This window comes from Sinocyclocheilus grahami, unplaced genomic scaffold (genome assembly GCF_001515645.1).
Source record: "Sinocyclocheilus grahami isolate Dianchi unplaced genomic scaffold, SAMN03320097.WGS_v1.1 scaffold629.1, whole genome shotgun sequence".
Classification (NCBI taxonomy): domain Eukaryota; kingdom Metazoa; phylum Chordata; class Actinopteri; order Cypriniformes; family Cyprinidae; genus Sinocyclocheilus; species Sinocyclocheilus grahami.
In genome coordinates, this window is record NW_015505808.1 from 234099 (window position 1) to 253225 (window position 19127).

General features: G+C 37.2%; 3 protein-coding genes across 4 annotated transcripts; 1 reads left to right on the forward strand and 2 right to left on the reverse strand.

The window, feature by feature from the left end:
- The first annotated feature begins 1649 nt into the window (after nt 1–1649).
- LOC107558029 (cathepsin L1-like) lies at nt 1650–5287 on the forward strand. The gene is made up of 7 exons (XM_016241629.1): nt 1650–1750; nt 2969–3104; nt 3200–3322; nt 3412–3564; nt 4555–4779; nt 4870–5038; nt 5152–5287. The coding sequence occupies exons 2-7, from the start codon at nt 2979–2981 to the stop codon at nt 5271–5273; spliced, it is 918 nt and encodes a 305-aa protein (XP_016097115.1). The 5' UTR covers nt 1650–1750; nt 2969–2978; the 3' UTR covers nt 5274–5287.
- Nucleotides 5288–5610: 323 nt separating this feature from the next.
- On the reverse strand, nt 5611–13122 carry LOC107558028 (fructose-1,6-bisphosphatase isozyme 2-like). Of its 2 annotated transcripts, XM_016241627.1 has the most exons (8): nt 12511–13122; nt 11729–11891; nt 10936–11028; nt 10739–10747; nt 10191–10331; nt 8245–8382; nt 6919–7038; nt 5611–5888 (listed from the first exon to the last, which is right to left on the reverse strand). In XM_016241627.1, the coding sequence occupies exons 1-8, from the start codon at nt 12681–12683 to the stop codon at nt 5700–5702; spliced, it is 1026 nt and encodes a 341-aa protein (XP_016097113.1). In that variant the 5' UTR covers nt 12684–13122; the 3' UTR covers nt 5611–5699. The 2 variants fall into 2 exon arrangements, with proteins under 2 accessions (XP_016097113.1, XP_016097114.1); XM_016241628.1 differs by lacking the exon at nt 10739–10747 and having other exon boundaries at nt 12511–13115.
- Nucleotides 13123–13968: 846 nt separating this feature from the next.
- LOC107558021 (fructose-1,6-bisphosphatase isozyme 2-like) lies at nt 13969–17593 on the reverse strand. Its single transcript, XM_016241622.1, has 6 exons — nt 17589–17593; nt 16841–16952; nt 16595–16735; nt 16139–16276; nt 15835–15954; nt 13969–14631 (listed from the first exon to the last, which is right to left on the reverse strand). The coding sequence occupies exons 1-6, from the start codon at nt 17591–17593 to the stop codon at nt 14443–14445; spliced, it is 705 nt and encodes a 234-aa protein (XP_016097108.1). The 3' UTR covers nt 13969–14442.
- Nucleotides 17594–19127: the final 1534 nt, after the last annotated feature.

Below are 19127 nucleotides of genomic sequence, written 5' to 3' on the forward strand. Positions count from 1 at the left end.
GTCTCAGTTCCAGGGTTGCTGTAGTTACAAGCATTCATACATGTACAAGTAAAAAAAAAATAGCAAACTCAATAATAAACGCTAGAGAGAAGTGAGCTGAAAAACTTTAAAGAAAAATAGGTTTTTAGTTGAGGTCTGAAAGAAGAGATGTTAGATTGCGAGGACATGAAGATTTCTGGGACAGTACATTTTACCCTACATAATTCCAGATTCCTTGGTGTAAATTATGTAATTTGTTAATAAACCTGCCCTACTAACAGCTGACGTATTTCCAAGTTTTCTCAAATATCTCAAAGTGCCCTCCAATTAATTCTTAGTAAAATGGCTTCCGCATGTATGCTTCCACTGAGGCCTTCAATTCAGCCGAGCTCGCTGAAATGAATAATGATGACATTGCCGCTGAAGAATAATTAGTCATGTTTTTTGTTTTTTGGAGGCGTCAGTCTGTGGCGTGATTCAGCAAATGGAATTACCGCACCTTTATTTCATCATAACATATAGAAGCTTTTCTGTTCTCTTCTTTTTACAGCTCTGTTTCTGACATGGTTGCCTTTGAAACAAAACAAAAAAACTGCATAATTACTATTTAGTGATAATGTGTAATACTGAATACATACACTCTAATCATAATTATCAAGAGTCGTGATTAACGTAGATGTTGCTCACACTTGATCAGTTATGCTTCTTTTAACTGCTCCTTTTTGATCATTCTGGAAGCGCTGGGCTGATAGGCTTAAGTGATAACTGAGCAATCTTCCCATCTATAGCTACTGAGTGCTTCTTGTCACAGACGAGCCCATTAATCACTCTGTTTTCCCCTTTGTTGGTTTGTAGATTCAACAGCACTCTAATTCTGGCCTGCCACAAAGCTTTACACTCAACGTAAACGCAAAGTCAAGTTCTAGGACTAGATAACCTGCACTGACGTCCTCGCATAGACATACTGATCATAAATTCAGTATACACTGGTTTTGGTGTTCCGTTGATGTGTGAGCAGGGTCATGCAACTGCACTGCATTCATATTGTTTATTACTTGTGTTTTTTTGTGAACATGTGAAATTGTCTATTAAAACAGAGACCCTTTTGTTTTATAATCTTGTGATTTAGTAGCCTAGTTGTTTGTTGGTTTGGTTGACCCGCACAGCATTAACAGACATTTGACAAAAATGGAATGAGATTAAATCAACATTTTTTCAATCAGTTGTGACATATTTCTAGTTGTGTTTGAACACTTGGAAGGCATAGCACTATTGGTTGGTTAATAATAGGTATAATTTAAACGCCTATGACTTCCGTATGACAATACTGTAAATGGATTTAGTATCTCAGAAAATATATATCGTTGCAAAGAAAACCGATCAATCTGAATGTGCATTCTAATATAAAACAGTAAATAGCTGCTCACTATTCAGCATTGGCTGTTTACTAGTGCTTTTTAAAGTAACATATTATATACATTTATGAACTAATGCAACATTTTTATGTTAAATAGAATGTTTTGTTTTTTTAGATAGCAACATTGTTTTTCTCTACAAGCCCATCTGGGAAGCCATCACGTGCTGTTGAGTCACATGCTGTGACGTGTTCATCAGGGGGCGGGATCGACAAGAATCTCGACCAATGAGAAATTGAGGAATGTGCCTTCAGATGCGCTATAACCTTGCGGCCCGTCTGCAACACACACATTATTACCAAGAAGAAGACCGAGAACACACACACATTATTGTCTTCTGGTTTCAGGACCGCGGGGTGAGTCAGCAGTTTTTAAAGCTTTCTGGAATCTTGAGAGTTATTTTTTTTTTTTTTACATTTGTTGTTTAAAAAAAAAAAAAAAAACTTCAGTGTAATTTTGTTATATGCAAAGTTTAAAAAATGAGTAATGCTTCATACAGAACAAAATTCAGCTTGTTAGGTCGCTCTTTTGCTGAGCCTTTTACACAATGCATTCTTATGAATTGTCTGTATTTTATTTTTTTCTAGCGACACGGTTTTAACGTTACCATGTTTTAATAGAGGAGTAAAGCGTGACGCTTTCCCCGCATATCCATTCCTCTAAAATAGTTCCAGCTGTTTCTTTTTCGATTTCCGTGGCCCTGGTTTCGGTCTTTGCTTTCTTTTCCTGGGAAACTGTGGGCTGGAACCTCCCAGATCCCGTGACTGCTGCAAATGGGAATCTTATTCCCTTCCGTGTCTGTCCGGAGGCCCGTGTAAGCAAATACATTTTTAGAAGATGTACAGGCAATGATATAGATTCGTTTCTGTTCGGCACTGTAACGTTAGGTCAGCCTCTGTTTTTAAGAATTGTTTCATGAGTAATTTGCCCTCTCCCTTTAGATTTACTCACTGGTTTTTATCACTATTCGTAACAAAGCTATTAGCTACCGCTGCCTGCAGGTGTAACTTGGTGCCGAAATTTTCGGCACAACACCGGTGTTGTCAACAAAGATGTCGGGCCAGTAATCTGATCTCATGTCAATGTAAATGGACGCCAGTTCTTTTAAATATACGATTAATTATGTAGGAATATGTGACATGAAATTTCAAGCAGTTTTAGCAATCTCTTGCGGTGTGACAAACTCACCTGAAACTATTTAAAATACGTTTATGCCGTATTTCGGGACGTATTAATACAACACCTATGGAAGCCCATTTCCGCCCCATAAGAAACCAAGTGCTTGGTCATTCAGAATGATGGCGTACTAAATCATAATAATGCGAAATTATGAGATGCTGAGTCACAATAATGACTCATGACTTGGTGTCTCATAATTTCGACTTTTATGATTTCATCTCGTAATTTTCTAAGTGCCAATTGGCTTCCATAATATTTGTACTAAAATGGCACCATTAAAACGAAGATGTATGCATTCCCGTATACACGTTTTAATCTGATATATTTACGCGGGATAAAACGGGTTCGTGGTCACTTGTTGCAGCATGTCTGACCTGTTGTTGTTTTTCCTCCAGTGTTTTCATCATGAGGGTGTATTTGGTGGCGTTCACGTTGTTCCTCAGTGCTGTGTTTGCTGCTCCAACTTTGGACAAGCAGTTAGACGACCACTGGGAGCAGTGGAAGAACTGGCACAGTAAAAAATACCATGAAGTAAGATTTAAAAGGTTCATTCTGGCTTAAAATGTACATGAACTAGTCTAAAACGGAGCAAGAAGTGGGACTTAGTGTTCTCTCTTTTCACACAGAAGGAGGAGGGGTGGAGGCGAATGGTCTGGGAGAAAAACTTGAGAAAGATCGAACTGCACAATCTTGAGCACTCCATGGGCACACACACTTACAGACTCGGAATGAACCACTTTGGTGATATGGTAAGACTGCAGAAGAACTTCATTTGAGGTGTTTGCATATTGATTTATGAAATTCCTTCAGTACTGATCAAACTGTTCTATATCTACAGACTCATGAGGAGTTCAGGCAGGTGATGAATGGCTACAGACACCAGAAGGAGAGACGATTCAGCGGATCTCTGTTCATGGAGCCCAACTTCCTGGAGGTCCCAAACAAGTTGGACTGGAGAGAAAAGGGATACGTGACTCCTGTGAAGGATCAGGTGAGATAGTTGCCCATATGTAAAATATCTAGAAAAACAATGCCTTTGAATGTGCCTTCCTGTAGCTCAAACAGTAGAGCACGGCGCTTGTGATGTCAAGGTCTTCGGTTTCATTTCCAGAGAAAGCAAGGACTGACAAAATGCGTATCATGAATGCAGTGAAAGTCACTTTGGATAAATGTATTTAAACTCCATGGGGGGGAAAATGGTCTGACCACTTGGGAAGTAGATGTATATGATATGTGTGAGAGCTTCGGTTTCATTTCCAGAGAAAGCAAGGACTGACAAAATGCGTATCATGAATGCAGTGAAAGTCACTTTGGATAAATGTATTTAAACTCCATGGGGGGGAAATGGTCTGACCACTTGGGAAGTAGATGTATATGATATGTGTGAGAGCCCATAGTTGTGTTTTCCAGTTATACACCAGGAAAACGTATTATAATAAATAAATCATATTGTGCATAACAATATTCAAAGGCCCCCTAGCCCTAGTTAAAAAAAAAATATTTTAATCTATGGGATCTCTTAGCCTCTGTAAAAAAAAATAATAAATAAAAAAATTAATTTTATTTATATATATATATATGTATGTGTGTGTATAATATTTTTTTGTTTTAATAATCTTAAAAAAAATTAATGGTTTCTTTTTTTTTCTAAACACTTTCTACACAAAATATTTTACATAAAACTAGTAAAATGTGTATTCATAATAAAATGCCCATGGCGTTTTAAGATTTTACTTTTTCCAGATTTAGAAATCACACTTTTTAAAACTAGGCTACCTCGCATATCAAGGTTTTTAGTGTGAACACTTGTTCTTTAAAGAAAAAACATAGAAATATTTAGGTTTTTATTTTTTTTTTTATTTGTTGTAGCTTTATTTTGATGCTTGTGTTTATCTTATTTTGTTTTTAAATGTCCAAGTCCTCTTGAAGCCAACTGGTTGAGAACAACTAGTCTAAACAGTTTCATATGTGATATTTCCAGGGTGAGTGTGGTTCTTGCTGGGCTTTCAGCACTACTGGAGCCATGGAGGGGCAGATGTTCAGGAAGACTGGAAAACTGGTGTCTCTGAGTGAGCAGAACCTGGTGGAATGCTCCCGTCCTGAAGGCAACGAGGGCTGTAATGGAGGTCTCATGGACCAGGCCTTCCAGTACATCAAGGACCAGAACGGTTTGGACTCCGAGGAGTCCTACCCCTATTTGGGAACTGTAAGTTACGTTACGTTTTATTCTTATGAAATTATACTGACTGATTATATGAAGGATCACCATAACATACATGCTGCTTATCATTTTCAGGATGATCAGCCCTGCCATTACGATCCCAACAACAGCGTAGCTAATGACACTGGATTCGTTGACATTCCCAGTGGAAAGGAACATGCTCTGATGAAAGCTATAGCTGCTGTGGGGCCGGTGTCTGTGGCTATTGATGCTGGACACGAGTCTTTCCAGTTCTACCAGTCAGGTGTGCATATTTCTCGCCATTAGTTGTTAAGCCAACTAAATGACTCAATTATGAGAATTTAGTGAAGGAGATTCCCAATTGGTGTGCACTAATGGAGGTATATTTCTTGTTAGGCATCTACTATGAGAAGGACTGCAGCAGCGAGGAGCTAGATCATGGCGTCCTTGCCGTTGGTTATGGTTTTGAGGGTGAGGATGTTGATGGAAAGAAGTATTGGATAGTCAAGAACAGGTAAGCTCATTTATACCCTAAAATAACGTGTCCTATTTGTTTATCTCTTGGCACGCTGCCATTACATGGGCCGTCATCATGACCGGCAAACTAAGACTTGCGGAGTGGAGATGATGGAGGTTTTGACTCTTCTACTAGTAGGGAGGGGTCTGTTCAAACGAGAGGGTGTAAACCCTTTCCCAACTAACAACACACCGCTGAAGGCACATTATGTTCACAAAAGAAGTGAGGAAGAAAGATTGCCAAAGGGGCGGAAGAGCAAATCTAAACTGAAAAGACCTTGAGTGTGTGATTTGTGAAATAAGGGTAAAAAAATAATGATTTAAAATACTGGAAAAAGCATTTAAAAAAAAAAAAAAAGCTACAGTGATCTTTTGTATCTCGATGTCATGTGTGAGCTTTAAATAGATCAAATCGCAACCCGAAATCTCTACTTTTTATGTTTCTTGACAAAGGACAAGTACTCCTCCACATCGTCTGGGGATCCCACCACAAAGGGCAACCTCTGGTGCAGTGACTCGGGAATAACATCCAGGACGCGCTGGGTGCCTGTCGTGGCGATGCCCCCGGCCTGCTCGATCAGGAAGGCTATGGGGATACACTCGTACAACAGCCTCAGCTGGAGAGAATGAAACAAGGGAGAACCTTAGAAGTTACATAATGCTGATTTGCTCATTTCAGGTTATTTTTCAAAGGGTCTAAACCATGAGCACTTATCAGTTGTGCATTTGGGTCAGCTAAGAAGCATGGAATAAGTTTGAGTTCACTGAGAATGGTTTCTTTTTATTCTTATCTATGTAGAACAGAGAAACTGGAATGTGTCAATACATATGAAAGTTTGTACACTGGTATTTATTTATGAAAAGCAGCATGAACTGCAGATATAATATCTGGTTCGCTGCTTTCATGCTATAGTGTGTATTTGTTCCAGTCTAGGCTCATGTCATGTGTTTAGTCACTGCCCAGTGTCGGGAATGACACAGCTCTCTGCCGTGAAATGAGCGACATCTGTTATCAGAATACGACCTGCCTGTACCTGCTCTAAAACAAAGTAATCTACAGCATAAAACACAACAGGCTTATGGATTTTGAAAGTCTTCTTATATGTTATGACATAGTGACCTAGTCTGCTGCAGTGTTGTTATTGTTAACTAAAGCTACAGCTTAAACTGAAACTAAAATAAATTTGAAATAAACTATATGTTAGATTTAAAATTAAACTTGAACGAAAATGAGAAATGTTGCCTTGGCAACTAACTGAAATAAAATAAATAAATAAATATCACTCATAAGTACTAAAAATGAAACACAAATAAATCTAAATAAAAATACATAAAGAAATAATAAAAATATCAAAAACACAAAGTTAAAATAAAGAAAAATAAAAGATAATTCAGAATATTAATAAATACCATATAATATATAAATAATACTGGCAAGCTGGACACAACAATGTTAACCTGACAACCTATGCTGCATGAAACACTTTACTGTAACATGGTATAATTAAACTTATCTTTCATCATATTCATTATATTATTTCCTCACATCACTAATACCCGATGTGCTTTTTGTATGAATGTTTGTCCTGAATATCTTAAAACACATGAGCTAAAAATCATCATGCCGTAAAAGCTTAGCCGACTCACCTTTCCTTTTGGATTCTTCTCATTGGCTGGGTACATGAATATGCCACCATAGGCAATGGTACGGTGTATATCAGACACCATCGACCCAACATACCTGGCACCATATGGGGCACTGCCATCCTGTGAGGCAATCACATTTCATCAAAAATAATATCAGAATTCAATTAAACAAAAACTCAAACATTCTGAATAAGATATTTTGTGTATGCATGCTCTTTCTAGGCTTGGATCTCTGAATCCAAAATAATTTCTACTTGCACGACAGTTGGCAAACAATCTAAAACAATAACTGTCGGGAGCAAAGGTCACACATGCTTCAATAAAAAAGGACAGGAAAGCTGGAAGTAGTGTGAGAAGTTCTAGGAAACTGAAACCCAGCTGGACAGCTAAAATCCCACACAACTGTCACCTAATGTAATGCCTTTTCCTTTAGAAAGATGTGAGCAGTAAACACGACAAAAAAGGAACTACATGAAGTTGTAATGCTTGGTTTTCAATATGGATTTTAGGGGTGGCCCTTAGCCAACCTCAAGCAAAGACAGACACAATATGCAAACAAATCAATACGTCATGAAATCAGAGATAGCATGTTTCTGACAACACTTCTACGAAAACATGACATCCCACATAAAACATGACTGATAACAATGTATGTAAACAGCAAGTTTCTCATTATTATCTTCCCATGCATTATCTAAGACAAGCTCTTCAGTCTTTACTCTTGTTTACTTTTTCCTGCTTATCACCATCAGATGATCAAAAAATGAACAAGCAAGAGCATGTATTCCTGATAAGACAAGATCTTACAAGTATTCACTAAAAACAAGCAACTTTAATAATTAACCAACTGACCCACGGAAAAAATCATACTCGGCATAATTTATGATCACACTGCACCCAGTCGCTCTCAAGGCTTGTGCAGACTAACATGAATCAGTTAGATATGCTGAGTCTATGTTCCAGTTCAGAAAACAGAACATGAATTCCCGCTGAGGAAGTTGCTCTTCACTTTCCAGCATGTAACGTGTGTAAACGTCAGCTGATGCTGAGCACAGTAATGCAGTCATGCAAACTTCTGACCTGCATTATTCAGACTCACACTTTGTTTTAAACAGGCCTGCTAAGCAACAATCCCTGTTCTGTCGCAACATGTCATGAACATGTGAGTATGTTTGCTCGATCACATGAGGAACAAAGTTTTAAATTTGTGCTGTGTAGGTGCTGTGATCTTACAGTCACATTTAGGTCCAAAAAATAAATGTTGCCAATAAAAACAGACAAAGCAATATTATTGGGCTAGTTTGGATAATGTCGTACAGAACCCACCTCTGGGTATTTCTTGTGCTTTAAATAATCATTCACTGCAGGCTCAAAGTACTTAGCATAGCCCTCGTTGATACTGTAAGTCTTCCCCTTTTTCTTGATCTTGACATTTCTGTCTGTCAGAATGAATTCTCCAATTGCCTGAAGAAGAGGAACATAAAAAATAAATCATGCTCTCGTGAGCCCGTGTCACACACTGACATACAAATGTAGGCTACTATGATAATGTACTCTTTTATATATAAGTAATATATATATATATATATGTATATATATATTTTAATATAAAAGGGCCAAAGATGAGGAATCAAAACTAGTTCACTGCACCCACAAAACATTCAAGACTTTCATTCGAAATTGAAAAAAGAAGTGAAGCATCCCTTTAAGTGTAAAAAAATATAAAAAGTCAAACCATAAACAGAAGTGAAACATACAACGTTTTATAAAGTATAGAATGGCTCACAGTTTACTACATAGCTATTTTTAGTAATATTATGTTTGGCATAGCCTATGTGCACTTTGTTCATATAGTCGTGAATAAACTGTAAACGATTCACTCGAACTGATTCCTAGTACTTTGAAATATTGTGACCATAAAACCCTGATCTCAGAACAGCCTAGATGCTCTAACATTCAGGTTGTAAAGTTAAGGTTGCATAAACTGCTTAGACTAGTCTTAAAAAGTTAGCCATTTAATTTGTTTTCTTCTAGACTGGTCATAACTAAGTCAGTTACAAAAACGATTGGCCCAATTTAATCAGAAAAGTGAGACTGATTATCTCTTGGCTAACTGCTAGTTGGTCAAACTAGTTCTTAAAGGGATAGTTCACCCAAGAATGAAAATGTGATGTTTATCTGCTTACCCCCAGGGCATCCAAGATGTAGGTGACTTTGTTTCTTCAGTAGAACACAAATTATGATTTTTAACTCCAACTGTTGCAGTCTATCAGTCGTATAATGCATGGCAATGGTAACAAAATCTATGAGAGTAAAAAAAACATGCACAGACCAATCCAAATTAAACCCTGCAGCTCGTGACGACACATTGATGTCCTAAGACACAAAATGATTGGTTTGTGTCAGAAACCGAACAGTATTTATATCATTTTTTTACCTCTAATACACCACTATGTCCAACTGTCTTTGGGCGCGCGCAGGCATCCGGTGCGTGAGGTGTGTACGCGCTCTGACGTAGTTTACGCAAGCGCCGGAAGTGATCTCTCGCGCATATACGTCACTCATTGTTTACACAGTGCACAGTCATTGTAGGTACGACGGCTAATCAAAATGGTACTTACTTGCGCTTATCTGGATTGTTCAAACCGACTTAAAACTAAAAGATTATTTTTTCTCGCGCAAACTCATTCGGGAGTGGTGACTTTCCACGTATTCCCAACTTCTGAGCCTGCTCGCCTGAAGTTATGGTTGATTGCTCTTCGGCTGGATATCAACACCCATTAACGTAAACTACGCCAGAGCGCGTACACACCTCACACACCAGATCCCGCGGACGCGCACAAAGACAGCTGGACATAGTGGTGTATTAGAGGTAAAAAATGATATAAATACTGTTCGGTTTCTCGCACAAACCGATCGTTTCGTGTCTTAGGACATCAATGTGTCGTCACGAGCCGCAGGGTTTAATTTGGATTTGTCTGTGCATGTTTTTTTTACTCTCATAGATTTTGTTACCATTGCCATGCATTATACGACTGATAGACTGCAACGGTTAAAGTTAAAAATCATCGAATGTGTTCTACTGAAGAAACAAAGTCACCTACATCTTGGATGCCCTGGGGGTAAGCAGATAAACATCACATTTTCATTCTTGGGTGAACTATCCCTTTAAGACACAGGCTTAACATAGTGACATGTTTATGCAACCGCCCCCTGATGTTATTATTCATTCCTAATCGATCATTTCAGCAGATTTAACTGTTTGTGCTTACTGGATCCAGCATGAAGAAGTTAACTCCAGCTCCTGTACTGAGAGCCACTAGCGTTGCGCTGCCGTAAAGAGCGTAACCCGCACACACGATCTGATTGCCCGGCTGTAGGGCGTCCTTGTCTGTCGGTTCTCCTTCAGAGGTCTGAAACAGGAGAAACAACAGAGTCAGCCGTCTGCCACTGGAGCCTCATAAAAACAATCAAAAACTATTCAGATGTCTGTTGTGACACATCTTGATTGCATGTTTTTGATTGATATAATGCAAGTTTAAAAATAACAGTTAAAGCAAATTAAATTGTACACACGTCAACATTCAGCAAACCCAACGACACCATCTAGATTGCATTTTTGTTACTGCAGTTTTGTATTTCTAACCATGATAAAAGATATAAAGCACAATGAAAGTTAAACAATAAACTAATAAGATCATCAGCTGTGCCGTTGCTATTAGTTACACTCTAGTGCACTTAATAAAATCAAATTAAAAGTTCAATTGAATTTATTGCTTAGCCAATATTTGTCATCAGGCAGGTCAATGCAGTCAGCTACCTCGTCAGTCTGCATGGGAAAGTAGCACAAGAACACCAAACATCAAACCAATCCTTTTCACACACACATGACAGAAAGCTTACACGAAAGTTAATTCTGTTATATTATTATTCTTTTTGTTTGCTTGCATGCATGCAAAAGTACACAAAATGCAACTCCAAACATCTTGCAGCAACTAATGCCGTCCAAACACTCACTCTTTTGTAGATGGCAAAGATGGTGCCTATGGGGGCCAAACAGTCAATGTTGGAGGAGCCATCCAGAGGATCGAAACAGACTACATACTTCCCCTATGATAAACAACAGATTCAACTGAGTATGCAGCTGAAATCAGACGTACTGCGACCTCATGTGGTAATTATCTAAATTAACTCTAATAAAAATGCATTAGCAAAGAGATGTAAGCCTGACACAAATAGTTTACATAGCAGCCATAATTCATTTGAAACTAAATGGACGTTTCTTAGGTTTTATTTATTTATTCCAGACTTGTAATTTTATGTTAAGTACCTGACTCTTAAAGTTTCCCTTCATTTAACACATTGTAATTTTGATTGATGTGTGATGTAAACTGCCAGGAATTTTAAGACAGTTTTCTAAATATCATAAATATATGTATGTATATACGTTATTGCCTTTTAAGCAAACACATTTTAAGCCAATTTATTCTCTTTTATATAATAACCATGTTTTTAAAAAGTAGTTCCATTTAATCATAAGAACCTATTGTCATATGCTTATATATTAATATATTAATATTCTTGTACCTTTGGTTCATTCATAACGCATTTATAAACACATCATGTGTTCAAAATTAATATATGAAGAGCAACATAAACGTCTTTGCTTATTTGTGGACAGAAAGATCATTTACAGGTTTGAAATGGCATAAGGGTGAGTAAATAATGACAGAATTTAAATTTTTGGATGAACTTTAACAATGAATATTCAAAAAGTATTCATAAGCAAGACTATTGAGAATGATTATACTCTTTTCTCAGCAGGTGTGTAGATGGCATCCTTGTTCTCCTCAGAAACCATCAGACAGGTGCCGTAAGAGGCCCGCAGCATATTTATGATCAGATCATTGGAAAGCACATCCAGCTTCTTCTGCTCATCGCCTGTGACGTTCACCTGTCCCGCAAGGCCTTGACTGTGTTCAGTGAAACCAGAACATACTAATATTATTCAAAAGCAGCTACTGAGGTTCAATTGCAAAAACAGTGATAAAATGTTGAACTGGAAAAACGGTGTAATGTGTAAGATTTTTTTCACTTATAAATTGCTATTAAAATGGACAAATAATTAAAGAAATGGTAAGTAGAAAGACTGAAATTGTATTTTCTTCTAAAATGTACACCAACAATCTTTGTTTTATAAACTTTTTAAAGTGTGATATTTCCTTATTCTTAAATAGCGCTGCCATAAGAATCAGATTAGTAAATTAGAAATTAGCAGCCTTAAATGTAATGAATCATTTCTATTTTTGTATTATTATGATGATATTATATTAATAGTATTTCTTTACAGACAACTACATTACTAACTAAAAGAGTTTATTTCTTAACTACCCATACTAGAACTGTAACTTAAACGAGGACTTTCTCAAAAACCATAACTATGTCTATTTGATCTCGCATTTGTATTGGATCATTGGCTGAACTGAAAGAACTTTCGCCCGCTTCTATTTCATACAGTCACAGCATGTTTTGACAACACAGTTACAGTAAAACATTCATTCACATAATGCTAAATAATTCGATGAAACTTACAGGTGAACGAGTCCGGCTTTCCTGACAGCAGATGAAATAGCTTTAATAGCTGTTAACATGGAGTTAATGAGCTGTGTGAGTTCTCCGGTGGCCCCCTTCGCCTGCCGCCCCATCTCCATGACAAAACGTGTGAGGGTCCATACGTCCACATCAAAGACCGACTGATCCGACATCCTCACGGTGTCCGAGTGTACAAGCAGTTGGACAGGCAGAGACTAACTGTAGAGCCACTAGGCAGTCTTTTTACATATACTGTGAGTGGATGAAGGCCAAGGTTATATTGGTGAAGCAGATCAAGTAACACAAGTGACAGTAGAGTAGTTTGAATGCTAGTAGAGCCAGAGCTCAAAGGGCCCAACTTATAAAGCATGTTCCTTGGCTCTCAGCTAATTATTTATGTCCACTATTGACACGGCACACATGCTCAGGAGTCAAAAGGTCATGGGTCATGAAGCAAAGCTCACAATTGTTTATGACAATCATGTCCCAGTGAATACTGGAGGTCTGTTAAATGGATCTCATTAATAATATTGTATATATATTTATATGTAAATGTGTCCCTTATAACTAAAAATCAAACCTGTAAGCGTGACTAAACACATCAAACATGTTTTAAGAAAATGAATATACAGCATGCTGCTTATGCATTATATTTGATTCACAGCACTGAAAAGTGCACTTAACATGCTTTCTTGAGAACTTCATTTAAATTCTAATCCTCAACAAGCAGTGTTTATGCAATACATTTAAGCAATGGTACAGACGTCGCTCTCCAGATTTGACAGGTTGGCCGATGCGTTTCCAAACAAGCACTCAATCTATTGCTTCTTGCTCCTATTGCCTTAAATGTGAGTGCCTCCTCTGCTACAGAGCCCAAAATAATAATCTTATTAGGATCAGAACTTTCCAGACAACATTTCACTCACAGTAGAAAAGCAGAGGACTCCAATAGAGGAGAGCTCACTGAACACAGGGAAGCATTTCTCTGATCATTTCTATACTCAATCTGAGCACAGCATGTTTCTACTGTACTATGCTACAAATAATTATCATAAGATTTTTTTTTAAATGAGAGTATAATTTATAAACAGATATGCATGCACATATTTTGACCAAGGTCATGTACAGCAACACCCCAAAATGTGTCTCAAATGTCAGCAGGGCTCTACTGGCCTTTAGAGAAAAGGTCATCTGCTCTTCATTTGGTTGCTTGAACTTGTTGTACAGTATGTCCTGTATTAAAATCTCTGGTTATATAGGAAAATATTACTGTATGATGAAGGAAACGTAGCATTTTTCATTCACAAGTGCTGTGTTCTCAGAGGCTTACTGAAATGTGCACACTGTAAAGAAATTCGGAAGTTGTAATGTTTAGTGTTTGGACATTATAAATCATAAATCAAAACATCTACATAATGTAAGAGTTGTTAACAGAGCACAAACATATCTCAGAAAGGCTCTGGTTTTGTCAAGAACTTTATTCACAGCTTCCCTCAATAGGGTGCAATAAGGCACAAGTGATTATTTGGTCTGTCTGTACAGACAGAAACAAGATCAACTTTAATTCAAATCATCCTCATTGCTGCCATGAACTTGCTTCTGTCTTTTTGGCCAACAACAATTTCAGCAGCCGATAACACTCAGGGAAACAATCTAATGTGGAAAACAGTGTGTTTCTCTAAAAACAGCCTCAACTAAATGTTCTACTTTACTGATGTCAAGTTTAGATAAAAATAAAAAAATCACTGTCCTCAAAAATTCTTCTTATATTTCTTCATGGAGGCATACAGTGTATAAAAACATTTGGTTTTAGGGGTAGTGATTTGATATCGAGGTATTTTGAAAGTATGAATACTTTGGTATCTTATTTTGGAGTGTTTATATATCTTCATGATTCTTTGAGTCTTAGTTGTACATTCTGACTATTGCTCTTCATTTATGATGTTTCTGAAAGATGGAGATGTACTCTCGGACATCATCAGGGGAACCCATCACCACAGGTACCCGCTGATGGAGGCTCTCGGGCTGGATGTCCAGGATGTTGGTGGTCCCTGTGGTGGCCATCCCTCCGGCCTGCTCCATGATGAAGGCCATGGGGTTGCACTCATAGAGCAGTCTGAGCTGAAGAGCGAAGAACACAGACGAAGTTTTACAACTCTCTACCAGCCTCCTCCCATATTTACTCAAGAACATCTAGTTAGGGCGCTAGAGCTCCCTCTACAGGCCTTTTTGTGCATGTGACGATCAAGTCACACATTTTTTGAGTATGAAGTTAAAAGCTTTCTCACCAAGGTATTTGAATTATGATATTGTGAAATGATAGCATGGCACAACTGTTATTACACAAGTATCTACAATGTAACTGTAACAGATCCGTTTTCAGCTCAGGTCTTCTGGATAAGAGGGAGTAAACATTGACACACCTGTAGATGTGACACCAAACAAAAGAACTGGAGCCAAGGTCATATATATATACGTTTCATGTCTTCACTTCATTCATGTATTTATTTGAATAGTACAGTGTCCCTAAAACATTATGGACTCTTTTAAGTGACTATATGAAAGTTATTAAATGAATTAAACAATACACTACTTGCTGTATAGTCAAACATAGTGGATCATGTGACAAACTACACCTGTGGTTATAACTCTGTGGCTACTTGAGAAGAATTCCTTGGAACCAGTTTGTTAAAACCAATTGCAAAATGGCTCAGAAAAGTGAAGTTAATTCTGGTCTAGCATTCGTTAGCAGGTGCCACCATTTATTTATCTAATGCATTCAGACATTTTTAAGTGTCCAAATACTTCTTTGGGCTGCTGAATAAGACTTTTATCAAGCAACAACTAAGTGAAGTGAAGTGACATGTGGCCAAGTATGGTGACCCATACTCAGAATTAGTGCTCTGCATTTACCCATCCAAACACACACAGCAGTGAACACACACAAACCGTGAACACACACCCAGAGCAGTGGGCAGCCATTTATGCTGCGGCGCCCGGGGAGCAGTTGGGGGTTCGGTGCCTTGCTCAAGGGCACCTCAGTCGTGGTATTGAAGGTGGGAGAGAGCGCTGTACATTCAGTCCCCCCACCTACAATCCCTGCCGGTACGAGACTTGAACCCACAACCTTTGGGTTATGAGTCCAACTCTCTAACCATTAGGCTACTACTTTAACTAAGACCTGAGTAACAATTTTATGTGAAAATAATAATAATAAACTTTTAGGACAGGCTGTTAGTTGTTATGCTGTCCATTAACAGTCCCATTTATTGGCATTCATATACGCAAAGTCATGTGAATGTAAACAGTGTTTAGATGAAGTACCTTTCCTTTGGGGCTCTTCACATTTGCAGGGTAAAGGAAGATTCCTCCGTAAACAAGTGTCCGATGCACATCTGCCACCATTGAGCCTACATAACGGGCTCCATAGGGTGCACTGCCATCCTGAACACATTTTAATAGTCATACTCTAGTAGTACAATATTATTAATATTTATTTTTCTGATGTACCATGCATTTGATTATGCAAATGTGATTGAGGTCTATTTGAAATGTGTGCGTTTGTTCAGCTTTTATAATGATTTGATTCGTTTTAAGTGGAAAAAGTTTATTCAATTGCATACTGAACCTCCGGAAACTTTTTCTTCTGCAGGTACTCTGTGACAGCAGGATCAAAATAAAGGGCATAACCTTCATTCAGACTGTAGATCTTGCCTTTCTTCTTAATCTTCACATCTCTGTCAACCAGAATGAACTCCCCAATAGCCTGATGTTACAATAAATAACACAATAAATTAATGAATGCATGGCTTATTTAGAAGAAGAAGACACATTTACAGTAACATACTTCTTAAATTGGGGCAAGTCGGGAGTCATTAAAAAAATGAAACTACTATGCTGTTTCAAACTATTCCTCCTAGCTTTATGAATCATATCATTTCAAGCTACAAATGATTTACTACACAAAAAAAATGATATTCTTAGTTTGCTTTGTGTTGACTGAATAAACTGTACCGAATGATTCACTGCTAAATGATCCCACAATTGATAACTGTGCAAGTTATGTAGAGTAAAACTGACTCACTGGATCTAACATGAAGCAGTTGACTCCCTGACCAGTGGAGAGGACAATCATGGTGGCACTGCCATATAGTGCATATCCAGCAGCCACTATGTTTCTGCCAGGTTGCAGGGCATCCTTCTCAGACGGGTCACTGTCTGTGCACTTTGAACAGAGCAATCATTAAAGTGTGTTCACGTACTAGGATGGAAACCACATGGACTGTCATGGCTGTATACCTGCAAATCTATTAAAAATATGCATGCATACCTTCCTGTAGATGGCAAAGATGGTCCCAATTGAAGCAAGACAGTCAATATTGGATGAACCATCAAGAGGGTCAAAGCAAACCACGTATTTACCCTTGAAGACATGGTAGAAGCTTTGTTAATTAAATATTACTAAAGTAGTGGTGCATCTTGACTTTCATAACAGTCATTTAATGATTAATGATGATGTTGCTCTATTATATACAGAGTTCTGGCATGAAACTCTAGATGGCCATTCAAATATATGACTAGGGCTTGCCATAGCAGTTGCAGCTTGCTTCAAAAACCCTCCACCTTCCCCAGCTCCACCTGTATAGATCTGCTACTAGTCACACTGCCTTGTTTGTTGGTTTTAGCTTGTCTCCCATAGACTACTGGACAGGCTGGTTTGTTGGCTAGTTTTAGAGCGGCTTTTGGCACTTTTATCTCTTTTTTAAAAGAAAGGCCAACAAACAAATAGAGTGGTTCCCCCAACACATACATAGCCTACTTGCATACATTACTCATGTATGCAAGAGATTGAACATTTACTAAGATATACTTCAGACATTTCTCTGATATAGACAGTATGAAAAGTAGGCAGCAGCATATATATGCAATTTACATTTAGAGCTACATTGCTATAAGGAATTTTCATTGCAAAAAATATTTAAGCAGGGAATATTCAGCATTTGCCTTATAATGAGAAAGATGCAGTGATGGCAGAGTGTTTGGTAAGGCTAGCTTTTTCAGATGGGACTTCTATGTACTTCATGAATTTATGCTTTTTTTTGTATTGTGGCTCCATACTGAACTACCTAATGTAACCACTAGAGATCAGTACTGGTTAAGTGTTCTGTATTCTGAGAAGCATTGTCATGATCCTATTTCAGCATAAACTTTGTTCTCATAAAGTTCTCATAAACTTTAAATAATTACAATTACATGTTATTTGCTAATTAAAATGTATAAAGAGCAAGCTTCAGAATTACCTCTATTCAAGAAATAACAGTAACACTTTACAATAAGGTGTCATTTGTTAACGTTAGTTAATGTATTAACTAACATAAACAATGAACAATTCATTTATTACAGTATTTATTAGTCTTTGTTAACGTTAGTTAGTTAGTTAGTTAAAATACAGTTGTTCATTGTTCACAGTGCATTAATGTTAACAAACACAACTTTTGATTTTAATAATGCATTAGTAAATGTTGAAATTAATATTAGCTAAGATTAATACATGCTGTAGAATCATTACTCATTCTTAGTTCATGTTAACTAAAGTAGTTAACTAATGTTAACTAATGAAACCTTTTTGTAAAGTGTTACCGAAATGACTCATGGCTGTTGTTTGAAGCATCCAAAATGCTGTTAGACTTTTGAATATTTTCAGAAATTCTCTCATACGGTATACAATGTTAATGGCCTACGTGAAGCCAAACATCCCACCTCAACCCTCCAATACAGCCACATCACAAAAAACAAACCAAATGTGATCCAGGTAATGACATGTGGTGAGTGTGCTCAGGGACAACACATGTTGTGTCAAATTTAACACAATTTGTGTGTTAAGATGGATCACACATCTACTGTGTAATGTAATTTAACACACAACGTGTCATTTAAACACATTATGTGTAACTGAAAATGATCATATGACAAAAATAAGCATTGCCATCAATTTGTAATTCTACAAAATTGAAATAAAACAGACAGATGTAAAAATGTTAGCAATTTAATTTGTCAAAAATGTTGTCAGGGTAGAGAACAATGCATGCAGAGGCACAACAAAATGTTCTAAATCTCAATTTCATAGATTTAATTTAGATGATTAGATGACACAAATGCCTTGTAATAAACTACAACTATTAGCTACAATACATTAATAAGTGTTACCAACATCAACTACACCTCGGATGATTGAAAAAATCATACACAGTCAAGATTAGCAGATAACATTTCTCATAACATAAGATTAACTTGTAACATAAAATGTCAGATACAAGATAAAAATGTCCAAATCAGACAACAAATAAACATTTTAAATTGGTCATATAGTATTAAGAATCAAGCCTATATTATGTAAATTTTGAATAGGGCATTTCATAAATTCAGCTATGAAATTGTCTTATGTGAAAGCACTTATTCAGGAGAGCAGTCAGGCTAGATTAAAAAATAATAATAATAACAAGCAATGTTATGATCCCTTATTTTGTTAAAATTATTAATAATGATTAACAATACAAATTATTACAATTTTACAGATTCTGCAAGGTGCATGTTAGCTGACTGTAGGCCTATCTTGT